We start from the raw sequence: 15316 nt of genomic DNA, 5'->3' as shown, positions 1-15316 counted from the left end.
AAAGCTGATCAGAAATACCCAAACAAAAGCAAACTGTCATATGAAAGAGAAAGTTAGGATAAGCTGTCTCAGTGAAAAAACGTAACCAAAATGCCTTGTAGGACAGGCAGCCTATCCATATGCTTGATGGAGCATTAGAAAGGAATTAAGGGCCACAGATTTGGCACATAAAATGACTTGGACTGGTTCAGACTGATTTCAAACCAGGGATTTGAATTTAACTTTGATCATTTGTCAGTTCCTCAATCAGGAAGCAGAGCCACTCAAAATATGAGCGATTCTTTAACAGGGTTAGGAAAACCTACAAGGTCCAGCACCAGCCTTCCAGCTGTTTGAAAGAGCACTAGGCCAATCCCAAGCTCTTTGATCAGGTGACACAGGCACCAAGAGCAGGAAAGACATTAAGCACAGGTTACAGCACCAGTAAGAGAAGTAGGTAGAATGTTAACTGAGACCCTGTCAGGTGGTAAGTTCCAGCACAGATGCTGTGCTGGAAAAAGAAATAAAAATTAAACAGATTACTATCAGTAACCACCTCCCACACACCTTGTCTGCAGCCCTGCTATTTGCAGCTTGCAAACTCTCCCTGCTCCTGCAAAGCCTAGAAACAACACTGCACACTCCTGAGCACAATCTGCTTCTCCAAGAACAACTAAATGCATGCACATAAATAAAGACATTTCAGCTTCCCTTTTTAAACTAATTTATTTTAAACTTCTGATGGCCTAGCATTATGATTTCACCTGCTATAACTGCACCTGCCCTCTGAACCACATATTATAAATTTATGGCTAGTTATACATTAAAGTTTTATCAACCAAGATTATCCAGAAATGTTTTTATCCTCAGATTACCCAGACTGGTAGCAATAGTTTTGAGCCACCTATTTTTACTGCCTCATAGCTGACATCTTAAAAAGCATTTGAAAGAGCATTCTACAGCAAAAATTGTTTTCTCTTTACTGTAAACTTGTACTTAGCATCAAATTAGACTCTAGAGATGAAAATTTGAAAATGAAAAAAATGGAAAATAATCTTTCAGTCGACACTCTACAACTCTATATGGAAATAAAGAATAAAAGTATGTGTCTATCAAAAGTATGAATATAAAGAAGACCTAAAATTTCATTAATTTCTAAGTGTTTGGAAATAATTTCAAATTGCTAACAGTTAGTTGAGACCAGTGACTAAAAATAAAAAGTCCAAGTCTCAGTCACAGAAAAGAGCAGTGGAGTGACAGCTTTTGCACAGTGAGACTATCAGGGTTCTCAAGAAAAGCAAATTAAGATTTTGCATGTTGAAAAGATTGTTTGTGTTCCACGTACATTAAAAACATTCTGTATCTCACCTAGGCAAGGTTAGTATATATGTGCACTTTTAACTACATCTGCCAAAACTGTCTGAAAATTGGACTCACATGTCCTACCCACATATTCCTTGCCTCCAGTAACGGAACAGAGCTCAGAGTACATCAAACCAAAAAAGATTCTCTACATTTCTAGTCATTTTTTCAAAGACTGAAATAAAATAAGGCTCATTACACAAAGACATACATCTCAGCAAGGCTGAAAGTTCCCTGCAAAGCTACATGTTGTCTTCAACCAAACTTCAACAGGACAAATCAGAAATATTTCCAAACATACAACAGTTTATCAACCAAGTGTTACAGTGCTGCTTAAGATGACAGAATGCCAAGAGATGACTAAAAGTGCCATACCCTACAGTATTATTACAGTACCCAACATCATTATAGTATTAGAATACAGCAGTGACTTGAATCCTGGCCTGATGCAGCCAGCAGAGCTTCCAGAGAAGGCTGCTGTACTATGCTGAGAAACCTCTGCCCACAGTGCTCATATATAAAACAAACCACGTGCTCATAAATGAAAGCCAAGTATCATATTTGCTTTATGGTCCCCATAAACTAACTGGATCAATCCATAATAAAGTGGAAGGAGAACGTAACAGAAAAGCAACTGCACTTACTGGCATTTATATTAATTACACTGAAGTGTGGCTGAAAGCAGATTCGGTTTCAACACTTGGCTGTAGAGGACATTGAACAAGTGGAAAAGAACAAACTACTAGTATTACTGGCCTGAACTGTAACACAGAATCCCGAGTTCTTGACATGCTAGCCAAAATTCTCTGTTCTTCTACAAACTCATAGATCTTCACAAGGCATTGAATACCAAAGGAACTAGAGTTTCTGTGAAAGGGGACAAACACACGATGCAAATCTGCTGTCATGGTGGTTCTCCATGACCATAGGCAACTCCAAGTGGAATTACAAGGAAACAGTCAGCTTCTATTTCTGATTCCCCCATGAAGAAGAAACAGACCTGTCAGGGTCCTGAGATAGGGCTACTATTTAATTATGCTAAGAAACAAATGCGTAAGTGACAATAGGCATTCAGAGTACTACACTCAGAGTTCCTAAAGAAAGCTTTTCATCTGCAAGCTCTGGGTCAGCTCCTATGTGCCAACATGAGCATGTGCTTTGGAGCTTCACCAGGATCACTCAAGAGGAAGATGAAGTTCTTGTGCCAGTCTCCACATAGTAAATGTGGAAAGGCAGAAACCCACACCAGAGAGGCTTTAACAAAGAGAGCAACCGATGCCATTGGGTACTTCTGCAACTTCCACTCCATCAGTCATCTGCCTTTTCCTCAGCTATTATGTGGAGCTCTTAAAGAAACTTTACAGAAGAGTGTCACCTGCCCAAGCATGAGCCAAGCAGTGATAAAGCTTGAATCTCATTCATCAAGATGTCCTTCTCTGGAAAGAAAAGGTCAGGAGATACAGGGCAGGATTTTGCAGATGTAGAATTTTACTGACATGCTTCTACCAAGAGTTGCACAGTGCATACACTCCTCCTCCTTGGGCTTAGGTGCCTCTTTGGGTCAGTTATCTGTTATTCTAGGAGCAGCTCCAAGCCCACAGAAGCACACCATGATACATTTTTATACCAACTCATCTTGTGCTAATGGCAATGTAATTATCAGCACTGCTGCAATACTGGAAGTTTAGGGTTCTTTCAGGGGTTTGCTGTTATTTATAATGTCACCATTCTCACATTTGTTCCTTTATCTCACTGCAGTGAAACTCAGATTTTCCAGCAGTTTCATGAAACAACAGCTCCCTTGCAAGCTCAGTGCAAAGAAAAGCACAGTTGGGCATTCCTTGGGAAGCTGAATAGACAGAGGCAGAGCAGAAATTTCAGTGTTCCTCATGGGAAATAAAATCCCAAGTTTTAAAAAATCAACCCTGCTCTCTCTGCCCTCAAGCACTTTCAATTATTTATAAGGGCAGCATTACCATGGGAGATGATCATGAAGAACCAAGACTCAAATCTTTCCCATCTGCAGTCCAGGGGAATGCCATCTCGCAAGGAATATTTCCTTTCATTGTCACCCTTGATTTATGAATGCTTCAGAAAAAGGGCATTTCCCAAAAAAAGTTTGCTTGGGACAAAAAAGTCACCCTCTACTAAAAAGTCTAAACCAGCAGGCACCCGTTAAATTCACATTTTACATTTTACATTTTAGAATTTACATTTTACAATTTAAAAACCTTGCTGTTTCTTATACCTTCAGCACCTGTATAGGAAATATGTTTCCTAGCACTGGGCTTCAAATAAGACATTTTCTATTTAAACTGTTACGTGTTTCCATGAATATAAAACCTTTTGTTATTTTCATAAGGCCACACACTATTCTACCCACTAAATTTATTAAATCATTCAACAAAGCAGTCAATGCCATAAGTGGATGAAATATTACCTTACCACCAAAGATGCAACGCAGCTGCTGTACTCCACACAGACCTAATTCTTCCCTTCACAGATTTATTTAGGTATATGTGTATGTACAGACAGAAAATAAAGTCAGGGAGTAAAGCCTAAGGCTGCACCAAGTCCTTGATGTACAACACTAAGATTGCAACAACTGTAAACGTGAAATACAATAACTGAGTTGGTGCAATTACTCATTATTTATGCAAAGAACACAAAAGTGAAATCATGTGTTTTATCAGCACTTCCATCAAGATCTAATCTGTTATCAGAGATTTCATTATGATCCACATCGCCCAAATTGTGGGCAATTTCGATACCGTTATTGCTGGATGTCCAAAACATGTTATGTTAGGCACCAGGAAGCTGCACAAATCATACAGTAACAAAGTCAAAAAACAAAGAAAGTTTCCTGGCTTAGAAACCCTGACAAGTTAAGGAAAGGGAAAACTTAGCTTATCAAAAGCACAAAGCAGTCATGAAGTAGGTGTTTTGATATCTCTGTCCTCAAACTGAGGGAGCTCTGGTGCCAACTGATTCTAACGCAAGTTTTGGCCCCGGCAGATGATGGGAGCCCCAGCGTTCACTCAAGTAAACAATTCCACTTCTTCATGCCAAAACTGTTCAACTAGACAACAGAAAAAGCATTTCAGGCTCTTCTGGTAAATATCTAATGGCCATTACTTGTTCTCTCTAAGCAGGAATGGATTTGATGAGATACTTCTACATCAGAACATTTTAAACCTCTGAGCTTCACGCCTAGGCATGGGATGTGAACATCATGTCCTGCAGTACACCGAGACGCCACGTTTGAAAGCTGATGTCTAGATTTAATGCCAAGTGATTCAAACAGATCAGTCCAACTCAGTACTCCAACTCAACTCAGACCACCAAAGACCTGTCAAAACTGTAACAACCATTTATTTCCTCCGTTGTACCATAGACAATATCCCTCAAAAAAGTCTTTGGACACAATATCTAAGTTGGCTCTAAAGCACCATTTTAAGACATATCTTTATGGCATCTGTGAAAGTAAACATGCTTTACTACTTCCTAGGATTTAGCCCTGTGGTTAGGCAAAACCCCACAAAGTCAGGATCTGAATGCAGGGTCTCACCATGCAGTTCCTCATGTCCAATGGCAAAACCACCAGAGAATTCCCTGTCCTGCCACAGCTGTCAGCTCTCACTGCAGTTTACCACTTGCATCAACCAACGCAAGTATGTGCGGAGCTGGATGCCCGAAGTCGTCAGGGGTTTTAAAGGAGTCTTTTAAGGAACAGAAAGAACAGTACAGAAGTGAGAGCTTATTAAGCTGGCTTTGATGCCAAGAAAAGCCTTGGGAGATCATGTTCTTTTGCTACAGGAGAAGGAAGAGTGAATACAAAAGTTAACCTACGACAACTTCACCTCAGTAGCCTGAGGGATGAACAGAAAGTGCACAAGGACCAGCAGCAGACTTCTTTTGGAGGTGGGGTGCTAGCCCACAGCTCTCCAGGGAGGTCACATCAGCTCACTTCCCATGATCTGCACTGTGGAACCACTGCAGTGTGGTGGCTGATGGAAGGAGTGAGGTCATAAATTCTAGGAGCTCCCTTTTTGCACTTCTACAGAAGACAACCTTCAGTAAGAGATGATGCAATAAAATCCAATAGGATACAATTCAGAGGAAAAAAACCAGTGTGAATAATATTGAACTCAAAAATATAAATAATCTGAACTGGAGATGTTAGCTGCAGTTGGAAGCAATTGAAGCTATCGTGCAAAGTGACATTTTAGGTTGAGCTCAAGTAGCTTGTTAATTTGAAGGTATCTGGTATTAAAAGCCTGGGATGGAAGGGAAGAGGAATAGCAGCTAACTGTAGAACTCAATAATAAATGAAGTTGGAGACCTTGAACACAGCTCAAACCACAGCACACTGCAGTAGACCTGGTCAAGTCACACAGCAAGCCAGTTTTTAAAGTTCTAGAAAGCACCTTTGCAGTTTAAACATAAATCAATATACTTACTATTTGGGTACACACACAGAAGGGCTGGCATCGATTAGAATATGTCAGCATTCTTTATAAATACTATTTCAAAATTTATAGGCTTAGCAGCCTTCAAAAGTAATAAAGCAACAAATAAATTAGAGCGATTGCATACATACATGAGCTGCTTGGCCGATAGTGAGCCCCTGGGTACCGCCTGCCCATAGTGCCAGTCAGCACATTACCACACGCTGTCAGCTGCTTCCAAAGTACAGATCGAAATTCTCAACTGAGGGAGAAGAAAAAAAAGTGAAGATTTAGTACAACAGCTGTATCTTTTTCATTAAAATGCTAATGACCCCTACAAATTCCATGATAACTACATCTATAAATTATTCATAGTCATGTTGTCAGAGGAGATGAACTGTTGTGCTATACATGCAGCACAAATTTATTTATTGGTGGTTGGCCTCCATTAATAAGCTCACATAAATTTTGAGGCACAAAGAAATCTCAGGTCATACAGTGGCTTCTTTTGGCCCATGACAGAGATAGAACAACAAACACTGCAAGAAAGAGCTTGCTATTGGCTTTTAATAGAGATAGACAGCAGGTGAGATTTAAAAACAATGTTTGTCCTAAATTTTGTGAAGCAATCATTAAGCAATCATTTATAAACAGTTTACTATAGAAGCAAAACTTATCCGTGCTACATAACACTGATTGCTTTGTTCTGTTCTATCCAGCAGTGTCTTTACAGGAATGCAGGCTATTAACCCATGTACCAATTTTCTTGCACTATCAAAACCCCAAGCAAACAAAAAATTGCATGGCATATCTTACAGTCAGTTTGGAATAACAAATCCAAAGTCTTAACTGAAATGCTATTGAACCTGTCAAATAACTAGTACAAAATGTTTTAGTCTAAAAGCAAGTCCCATTGTTTTTTTTTCTTTGGTGTAGGATTTTTTACTAAAATATGACTTTCAGTTGCTTTTCAGCTTTACTTTTTTCTTAGTTTACCTGAATGGCCTTCATATTCCCAGACATCTACCAATACATATTGAATGTTAACCACACCGTTTGTTAAGATACATTCCCTCTTATTTCATTTTCTCCCTTGCTGGAAACACCAGGAAAAGCAACAAATTCTGAGGAGTGTTTTTCCTTATTCATTAAGGATTTTTACTGTCTCAGGCTGCAGCTACAAGCACAAGCTGGTTCTATCCAGGAAATAAAGAGAAATATCAGGACACAGACAAATTAGCACTGCACAACTGGCAGATAGCCCCAAATCTTCAGACATGTCAGTTCCCTCACTGAACACAACGCTAGCTTATTCCTGAGTTAGACAAGCCTTTTATATATACTGGCATCCATGCAATTCTCTGGTGAGCTGGTCTGGGAGCCAACACAGCTGAAAACTCCAGACATATTTTCAGTCAGACTAGGCTGCTGAACTGGCTCATGGTGGTTGCACAAGTATTGGTAGCTAGTGAGAGCAAGTGGAAAGAACAGGACCATGGCAGCCTGAGCTTAAAATGACTTTAAATGTAATTGCATACCATTGCTACATAGCCTTTGTAGATTACTTCTGAAACAGACACCTATAAGGCAGCATACCTGACAGTCCAAAAAACAGGTAAAGATCTTCATTGTTTTCCAAATCAGTGCTGACAAAGCATGTCCTGTTCAACTCCCCTCGATGGGGAAAGTTCAGTGAATCAATGGGACAGTACTCTCTTGCCACTAAAAGAATTCTGGCTGCTAAGATGAAAAGTGAGTGGTATGCAGTAAAATTAACATTCAGCCAAAACCCCCTGCATTTCTTTTGCAGGACAATATGGGACAACTCCTTGCCACTGGTCAAACAGACCTTTTCAAGTTTTTTTGGTGGCCTACTAGTTCAATACAATGTAGAGTTGTGCAAGGGAAAAACCTGCAGATGGCTGCTTCCCCTTTCCTGTTCTGTAGGAATAAAACTAAAAATACATCTTTATTTGTTGAAAAAAATTAAGTCGCTCCTCACCCCAAATGGACCAAGTTTGTAATTCATAACAAAATACAACAGAACAGTCTTTAGCTGTGCAAGGATTAGAAAATAAAATTACTGAGGGGAAAACAAAAACTGTAACCAGATGACAGTATTTACAATTCTTTTTCCATAGCTTGCGAAAAGAGTTTGATCATATCTATGTATGGAGCTGCAAGATTATTCATTTTTCATAAATGCATTGTTGGCTTTCTAAAAGGTATACACTTTCCCAAAGCAATAACACTCACTAAATTTTATCAAATGTCTACAGTTAAGACAGACTATTCCTTCTCTACCTAGCACCACAGTATTAAAGGGGGCCTTCTGCACCATACCATAATAAAAATCCTAGCAAATAAAAATTAAGAATCCCAAACCTTACAGTCATGCTCTCAAACAGCTGAACTATAGTACAGCATGGTTCTCCTGAAGTAGTGTGCCCAGGCTGGGAACAAACCGCTCTTTGCAGAGCTCAGGACACAAAGGTATGGCCATTTTAAAATATCACATTTTAAAACTCCATAAATCTCAGTGGAAAAGACAACATAAAGATAGATTCTCATTATAGCAAAGGTTTCATCAGTTACTGCATAAAATGTGACCTTCAAAGATTTACAAGGTGGATTAAAGCCAACTATGAAAAGTCAATTAAGAAGCGTCACACAGCAAGTGAAGTTAAACTACTCCACAAAATAAAAGTGATATTGGGTTTATGTACCAGAGAGGACATACTCAGATCAAGACAAATGAAGATGCTGCTTGGTTTGGTTTTGGGGGTTTTCTCTGTTGTTTTTTAGTTTCTGTTTGGTTTTGTTTTGTTTTTCCTTAAGAACCATCTTTGAATTGTGACCAGAGTAGCCAAAGCAACCTCCCCTTTCTTTAAGCACATCCACTCACAAATTTTAGTCTCGGGGGGATTTCTGCTCTTCAGCAAGCTCAGGGCATTCTCACAGAACTGTGACCGACCTCGTTGGTACCCAAATGCCATAGCTAAAGCATCTGAAAATTAGCCCTTATTTTCCATATACATCCATGAGACTGATAAACAAAATGGAAGGGGTTCTCGAACATTGCTTTTGAAAAATCCACATATCATGCATGTACAGGTTTGGTTTTGTTTTTAATTGTAGATACAACTTAGATATCCACAACTCCACATAAATCTGAGTTAAATCTGAATGTACCTAGTAAGTCAGATCAGGTCTTCGTAATAGTTTTTAACCTGCTGGCTCACATTTGTTTTGTAACAAATGTGTTTCTTAACAGCTTTCTGTGGCTTGTTGTTTATTATGGTACTGTAAATTTGCTTTAAAAATGTTTTATAGTGATTTTTCCATCTTTATAGTTATAATTTAAAACTACGTATACACAAATGGACAGAGAGCCTTATGGCTTCTCTTCAAGAAATAACTTGATATAGCTCTGCCTGAAGATTTTTTTTGTGTCCCTTCCCAATAATCTTCCCTGATTCTCTTCAGGTGGCCATCCCTGTTGGAACCCTGAGCTTGTGAAGAAGAAGGAAGAAGAAAGAAGAAGAACTAACCTACACCCCAAATCCTCCATTTTGTTACATACTATATCCCAGAAACTAAAATTTTCTACATCTCTACATATTCCACCCAGTGATACAACTTTAATTACACAGCAACAATCCCAGTGCTATCACATAATTTGGGAAGCTTTTCCCAAGGCCTCAGGTTAAATGCAGTGTGCATTTGAGGATCACTGCCTGTCAGCACTGAAATTGTCTGAGCTCAGAATTCCAACACATCCCCACACTGCAGCAGAGAACCATGGAAACAAAACCTGAGCACTAGCACTGCATACCTGCTACCCAGGGAGCACCTGAACGCTCTTCACCTCAGGCCAAGTCCCTTTTAGGAGCTGTGGTGACAGAGCTACCAGCCACTCATCATCACACACAATGAGGACATACATCATCTTGGAAAGAGGCCTGCCATGACTTTCAACTGAGACTGTCATCTTCCTAAGCCATTTTCTTTACAGAGCTTTTCTTGCAACTCGTCCACATTTCTTGGGTTTTATGACAGCCACATAAAATTTCATTTTACTTGTATTCATCTTTTGATACTATGAAAAAAAACCCCAAAAGACAAACTAAATTCTGGTATTCTTTGTGATTTGTTTTTTTTTCAATGAGTCAAACCAGGAGTTCTGTCCATACAGCAGGCACACAGAATCCAGTTTGCTTGAGCTAATTCCCTTTTGATTCAGAACAAACAATGCATAGTCCAACCTCCATACTATTAATGGCCATTAAAGCTATTTTGTGCTTCACTCAAATTTATTTTTTCATGCTTGCTGCTGCTTATGAGGTCAGCTGGCTCCTTGACCTTCCCTGGTTCTCTACAAGCAACATTTGCTATAAATATATGTGTGTTCAAACAAAAATATAGGTACCTTCATATTGGCTGCTACAATCTCATACAACAGATTGTGCCAGCAGACCTACCCTCACATGCCCAAGAAAAAGGATATGAAAAAAGGAGATGACTGCAAATTAGCTACAGGAGTCATCCAAGTGTGACTGACTACATCACTCAACACTCGCAAGGAACAGCTACAGTGTGGGGAAAGAAAATGTTATTGCACGATGTTTCTCAAGGGACAGCTACTCAAGAAATCACAATCCAGCACTCTCTGTGTGATATTCTGGCAAACAAACCAATTCTACCTCTAAAGTCTTTACCAGAAAATAGGTCTGCTAAGGAATGGGTAAGAGGAATGCTGTGCATTGTTTGAAAAGCACACACAGACCACAGGTCCTATATAAAATAGATCCAGTACAGCAAAGGGTTCAGACACTGAAAGACACTAATCTAGGAGGAAAAAAAATTAAAACTCAGTCTGTAAGACTGGTGGATAGCTCATTTTAAGAAATCACAATTGAATATACACACAAATTTTGTGTACATATTTGCATATATAACACAAATTTATTGCTTTTCACTTTGCCTGCATTCAGAGTAGTGACTGGCAGCATCACCTGTTAGACAACAGTAGGAAAACACAATTCAAACAAGCAAAGTGCCAGCCAGGCCATTAGGAATTTGTGCTGCTGATTTCTGGAGGTACCTACAGAGACAGCACTTTAATTTTCTGTACTAGGAACAGCTACTGGACATGGATCTCTCAAGTTAAACTGCCTCTTGGAGAAAGTACAATGTTGTCTACTAGCCACATCTCTTGTATCATTGCATGTGTGACCTTTTTGGAGGTCATCAACGATTCCTAACCATTACTTTCATCTAGTAACTACCAACATTTTTTAAAAATACATATTTTCATTTCAGAAAGGTTTTTTCACAAGATTTCTGTTACCTAAGAGACCTTATCTGTCCTTCCAGTTTTGTCTGGCAGCACTCACATCAAGGAGGTTATGCTCTCCCCTCCACCTGCCTTTGCTGAGAGGCACAGAGCCACTCTGCTTTCCAAACTACTCACTCCCTGTCATCTTCACTTGCTGGCACAGGATTAAAGTTTTCCAGGAACCGGAAAGACAAGCACAATCCCACAGACAAGAGGATGTCCTGCCCGCACTCCCGCCCTGCCACATTTTCTATGGTTTTACCACACATGGACCTAACACCAGACATGCTCAGATATCTGGAAAGTCCTGTCCTGCCCAGAAAGTCTGGCAACTCCATCATTTCTCCTTCCAACAAATTCTCACTACTCAAATTCTTATTGCATGCAGACATTCTTGCTTCCATTTCTCTGTCTTCCATACTTCTTGGCTGCCTTTGTGCTTCTAATTTCTCCCTTAACAAGTTTTGATTTGGATGCTTTCCCTTTTCTCCATATTTGGGAAGTCCTTCACAAGGGCTTTTCTTTTTCTTGGTCATCATTCCAGGTACTGTGTCACCCACCTGCCTCGTTTAGGTCCCCATACACCACATGGGGATGAATGTTATTATTTCCCACTCTGTTCTGGAGGATATAATCACTGTTAATCACTTGAACAAAATTCATACTGTTTAAGGCTTTATCACACAGACTGTAACTCATCAAAATAATGTTTTTCTGAAATTTAGCATTTCAGTACTTCTGCAGCTGGATCACAGAGTAAGCTGAATTCAAGGCATCCACAGTCCCCTGACCATAGCCCCCTGCACAGATGATACATACTTTTTACATTTATTCCACATTAAGTTATCTCAATGCAGATTTTGTTCACCAAACAGCAACAGAAAACATCAGGACATTCTGTGTGTAACTACACAAGTCCATATATATTTTAACACGAGGAAAAGCATTGTCTATAGCACTTGCAAGTTTGTTATAAATACAGTTAACCTCATTCACTCAGTGCAACTATCTGAACTGGTATCAGTTAACGATCCAATTTTACTTGCTCATTGGTAAGGATTTGTTAAGTTAGAAATAATTTTGCACATTAAAAAAGAACTGTGGTGCTCTGAGCATCTGGGGCTGCAGCAGGTTGGGCTGTGTGCCAGGAGGACGCCTGGCAAGCTAAGGAGCTGTGGGAGGGCAAAGGCATTACACCATCAAAGCAATTGTCACTGGGTAACACAGATCTCCCTGTAAAGCCTGAACCAAGGGGGAAATATTTCAGATATATATCTTCTGAGCCTCATTTACAACAAGATTCATGAGAAATATTTTTCAAAGCTGACTGTCTAGTAAAAACAGCATTTCTAAATGAGAAGGTACTTATTTCTTCTGAAGTTAGAGATGCTAGAGTGCTTTTGTTTTCTGTGGGAATCTCTCCAAGCACAGCTAAGTTTTCTGTTGTAGCATTTCACCACTACTCTCCACTTTCTTCTTCCTTTTATCTTGTAGGAATCAAGGCAGCATTGTTGCTGCCCTTCCAAGAATGGATGCAAAATTTGGAAGCTGAGACAAAGCAGAACCAGATACTCCATAAAAAGGTTAAAATTTCTGTTTGCTAGCTCTCAACTAGTGTGAAGAGCTACAACTTCTCTCACCAAACTGATGTATCTGCTAAACTCCAAAGTTTGTCAACTGTCCAGACTGAAAAACAAAACCAAACCCACCACTTTCTAGATCCTGCTGGTATCCTTCATTAAATACTGAAAAGGAAGATAATGACTTTGTATTATTACTCGAGACAAAAACTCCCAGTTTATCCATTTTGTCCATTTGCATCTAAATGATCTAATCCAAACTCACCGTGCTCTACCCTTTCAAGAAAGCAGTGAGCACAGCAGAACCAATCTACTGCTTGAAGACCAGGGTTTCAAGCCAAAGCTGTTTCTAACTCTCATGCATACTAGAAAGCCCTCAAAAGACACATTGAGCATAACAAAACTAAGCTCAGCCAACTTCCAGGGTGTGAGGGCAGAGGAAGAGAATTATAAAGCAATACAAACCGCCTGCACTGATATTTCTTTAAACAGTTCCTTCTAGAACAGTTGCTCCATGACCTTCTGAGACCTTCCGTGGCGTTCCTTATCCCTGTCCCAACCAATGTCTGTTCTTTCTATCTCAAAAGTAAAATATCCAGACCTCTTGCATGTCTGATTTCGGAAGATGAGAAATCCTGTTGGCTTGACAGGTACTGGGAAATACATCCCCAGCCTGGTAAAGTCATGTGAGAAGGAAGGGAAAGCCATGGCAACAGATGCTGCTGTGGAGCATGACACCAGATCATTTCTCCACATATGCAGCCTCAGCTGGAGTCACAAAGCTCTACTGCTGTCGGCCTCCCTCCCACTCCAAGACCCACAGAGAACCATTTGGATGCATCACAGAAGACTGCACTTCTGTGCTGCACAGAACACTGATATCCAGCACAGGTGTCTGCATTAACAGATAGCATTACTGACACCACAGAGGAATAGCACTACTGTGAAACACCTCTGTTGAGCACAGTTTTTTCCCACATGAGGCGGCAGAGCAAGTTGCAGTACAGCTAATCAGCAAAAATGGATAAACCAAGAACTCTTGAAGTACTAGAAGAACTGGACCACCCCCATTCATGAGCATCATAATAAACAATGTAAATACTGCATAGAAATACAGGTACCTCCAGTGTCTGTGCCGAAACTTCAATGTTTAAGATGTGGGATATGAAAGGTTCAGAAAGGGTGCCCCCAACCCAGAGGATCCCCAGACATGGAGCAGGTTACTTACTCTTCCCAGCTCGTTGGTGGAAAGCTTGTACAAGAGCACCAAGTTCTGGAGTCCTGGGCACCAGCACCCTCTCAGGTCACTGGAGAAATCAGGCAAGCTGAAAAACAAAACCAAATCCTATATTTTAATTTATGAAGAGTAAAGAGGGATTAATGAAAACTACTGAGCTTGCAAAGGTACAGGATACCAGAAGAAACCTGTACAGCCCCCCCCCATGCTGGTGGGAGCCACAAGGCAGTGGGAGCCTGGGAATCAGATGAGCACTGACAAGTGACTGAGTAAGCAAAGCAGCCACTTTCAGTTTACATCCTTAAAACCATCTGCAGACAACAACATGCACACAGGAGAACTAAAAGCAGAACAGAGGATCCATGTACCACAGTGCAGGGACCTTCCCAAACCAGGTAGGTGTCATGATGTGCTGCCAGCCTAGGGCAGCTTGGGTACCTAAGAGACACACTGCAAAGCACACTTTAAATTCTCTCTCCCTCCGCACTGCAACACAGACCTGCAGTTTTCCCCATGCACAAACACTGAATATCATGAAGAAAATTAATCCAGATGACAGACATGAGCCCCAAGTTACAAAAAAGCAGCAAAATGTACTCAGTAAACAGTATGTTCATAAAAAATCATGCTTTCAATTATGCTTGTGTTTAGTAGACATCAAGTATATAATTTATTTTTGCAAAGTCTGTGGACTGCTTCACAGTCATTTCACCTCTGGCAAGTGGTTACATTAATGCCGTGGCATTTGGTACTGAAAAATATATATGTATTTTTCAGTATCAAATGCCACAAATATACCAAAATATATATAAAACCTCACACAGTGAGGTTATCCTCCCATCAAAAGATGCTCCAGCAGCAGCAACATATCTGTCAGCCAAACTACATTCTAGGGTTCAGGGTGGTATTCAACTTTCTATTTGTTCCCCCATGTGGAGAAAATAAATATACAAGACCAAAGATACAAATCTCATCTGCTATTGCTAATTTGTTTTTTTCTTTATTAAAGCAAAAGCCAGGCTAAATCAAGCCAAATTATACTGCATTTTAAAGAGAGATTTTTTTTTCTTTGTTCTAACAGAAATCCTATAGTTCTAACAGAATTATAAATCCTAGATAGTGCTGAGATAAAAACAGATTATTTAAGAGAGCTAAATACATCCTTGCTAAAAAAGGTATTTGACCTTTGGAACTTGAAAACAGACCTTTTTATAAGCTAGATAAAAAGTAATTTTAAAATGTAAAGCTTTTTTTAAAAATCCAGAAAATATACCCACTTTATTTTCAATAATAAAGTTGCACTTAAAAAAAAAAAAGTTCTTCAGGAAGAAAACAGACCAATTCTCATTAAACTAATATTCTAACTCAATTT

At 39.7% G+C, this 15316-nt stretch overlaps 1 protein-coding gene across 17 annotated transcripts in view; it reads right to left on the bottom strand.

Annotated features, from left to right (window-relative positions):
* APBB2 (amyloid beta precursor protein binding family B member 2) overlaps positions 1–15316 on the bottom strand; it is a 166993-nt gene that overhangs the window by 97876 nt on the left and 53801 nt on the right. For 12 of the 17 annotated variants that reach the window (XM_069014220.1, XM_069014215.1, XM_069014221.1 and 9 more), the window contains 2 exons: positions 13936–14032; positions 5942–6051 (listed from right to left, as the gene is read on the bottom strand). In XM_069014220.1, coding sequence (XP_068870321.1) covers positions 5942–5987 — 46 coding nt within the window. In that variant the 5' untranslated portion in view covers positions 5988–6051; positions 13936–14032. Of the gene's footprint in view, positions 1–5941; positions 6052–13935; positions 14033–15316 lie in introns of those variants that run through there. The other 5 variants (XM_069014225.1, XM_069014229.1, XM_069014226.1 and 2 more) reach the window with 1 other exon arrangement.

Source organism: Aphelocoma coerulescens, chromosome 4, assembly GCF_041296385.1.
Source record: "Aphelocoma coerulescens isolate FSJ_1873_10779 chromosome 4, UR_Acoe_1.0, whole genome shotgun sequence".
Classification (NCBI taxonomy): Eukaryota; Metazoa; Chordata; class Aves; order Passeriformes; family Corvidae; genus Aphelocoma; species Aphelocoma coerulescens.
The sequence above is the reverse complement of the archived record's forward strand: the minus strand, read 5'-3'. Positions and strand labels throughout refer to the sequence as shown.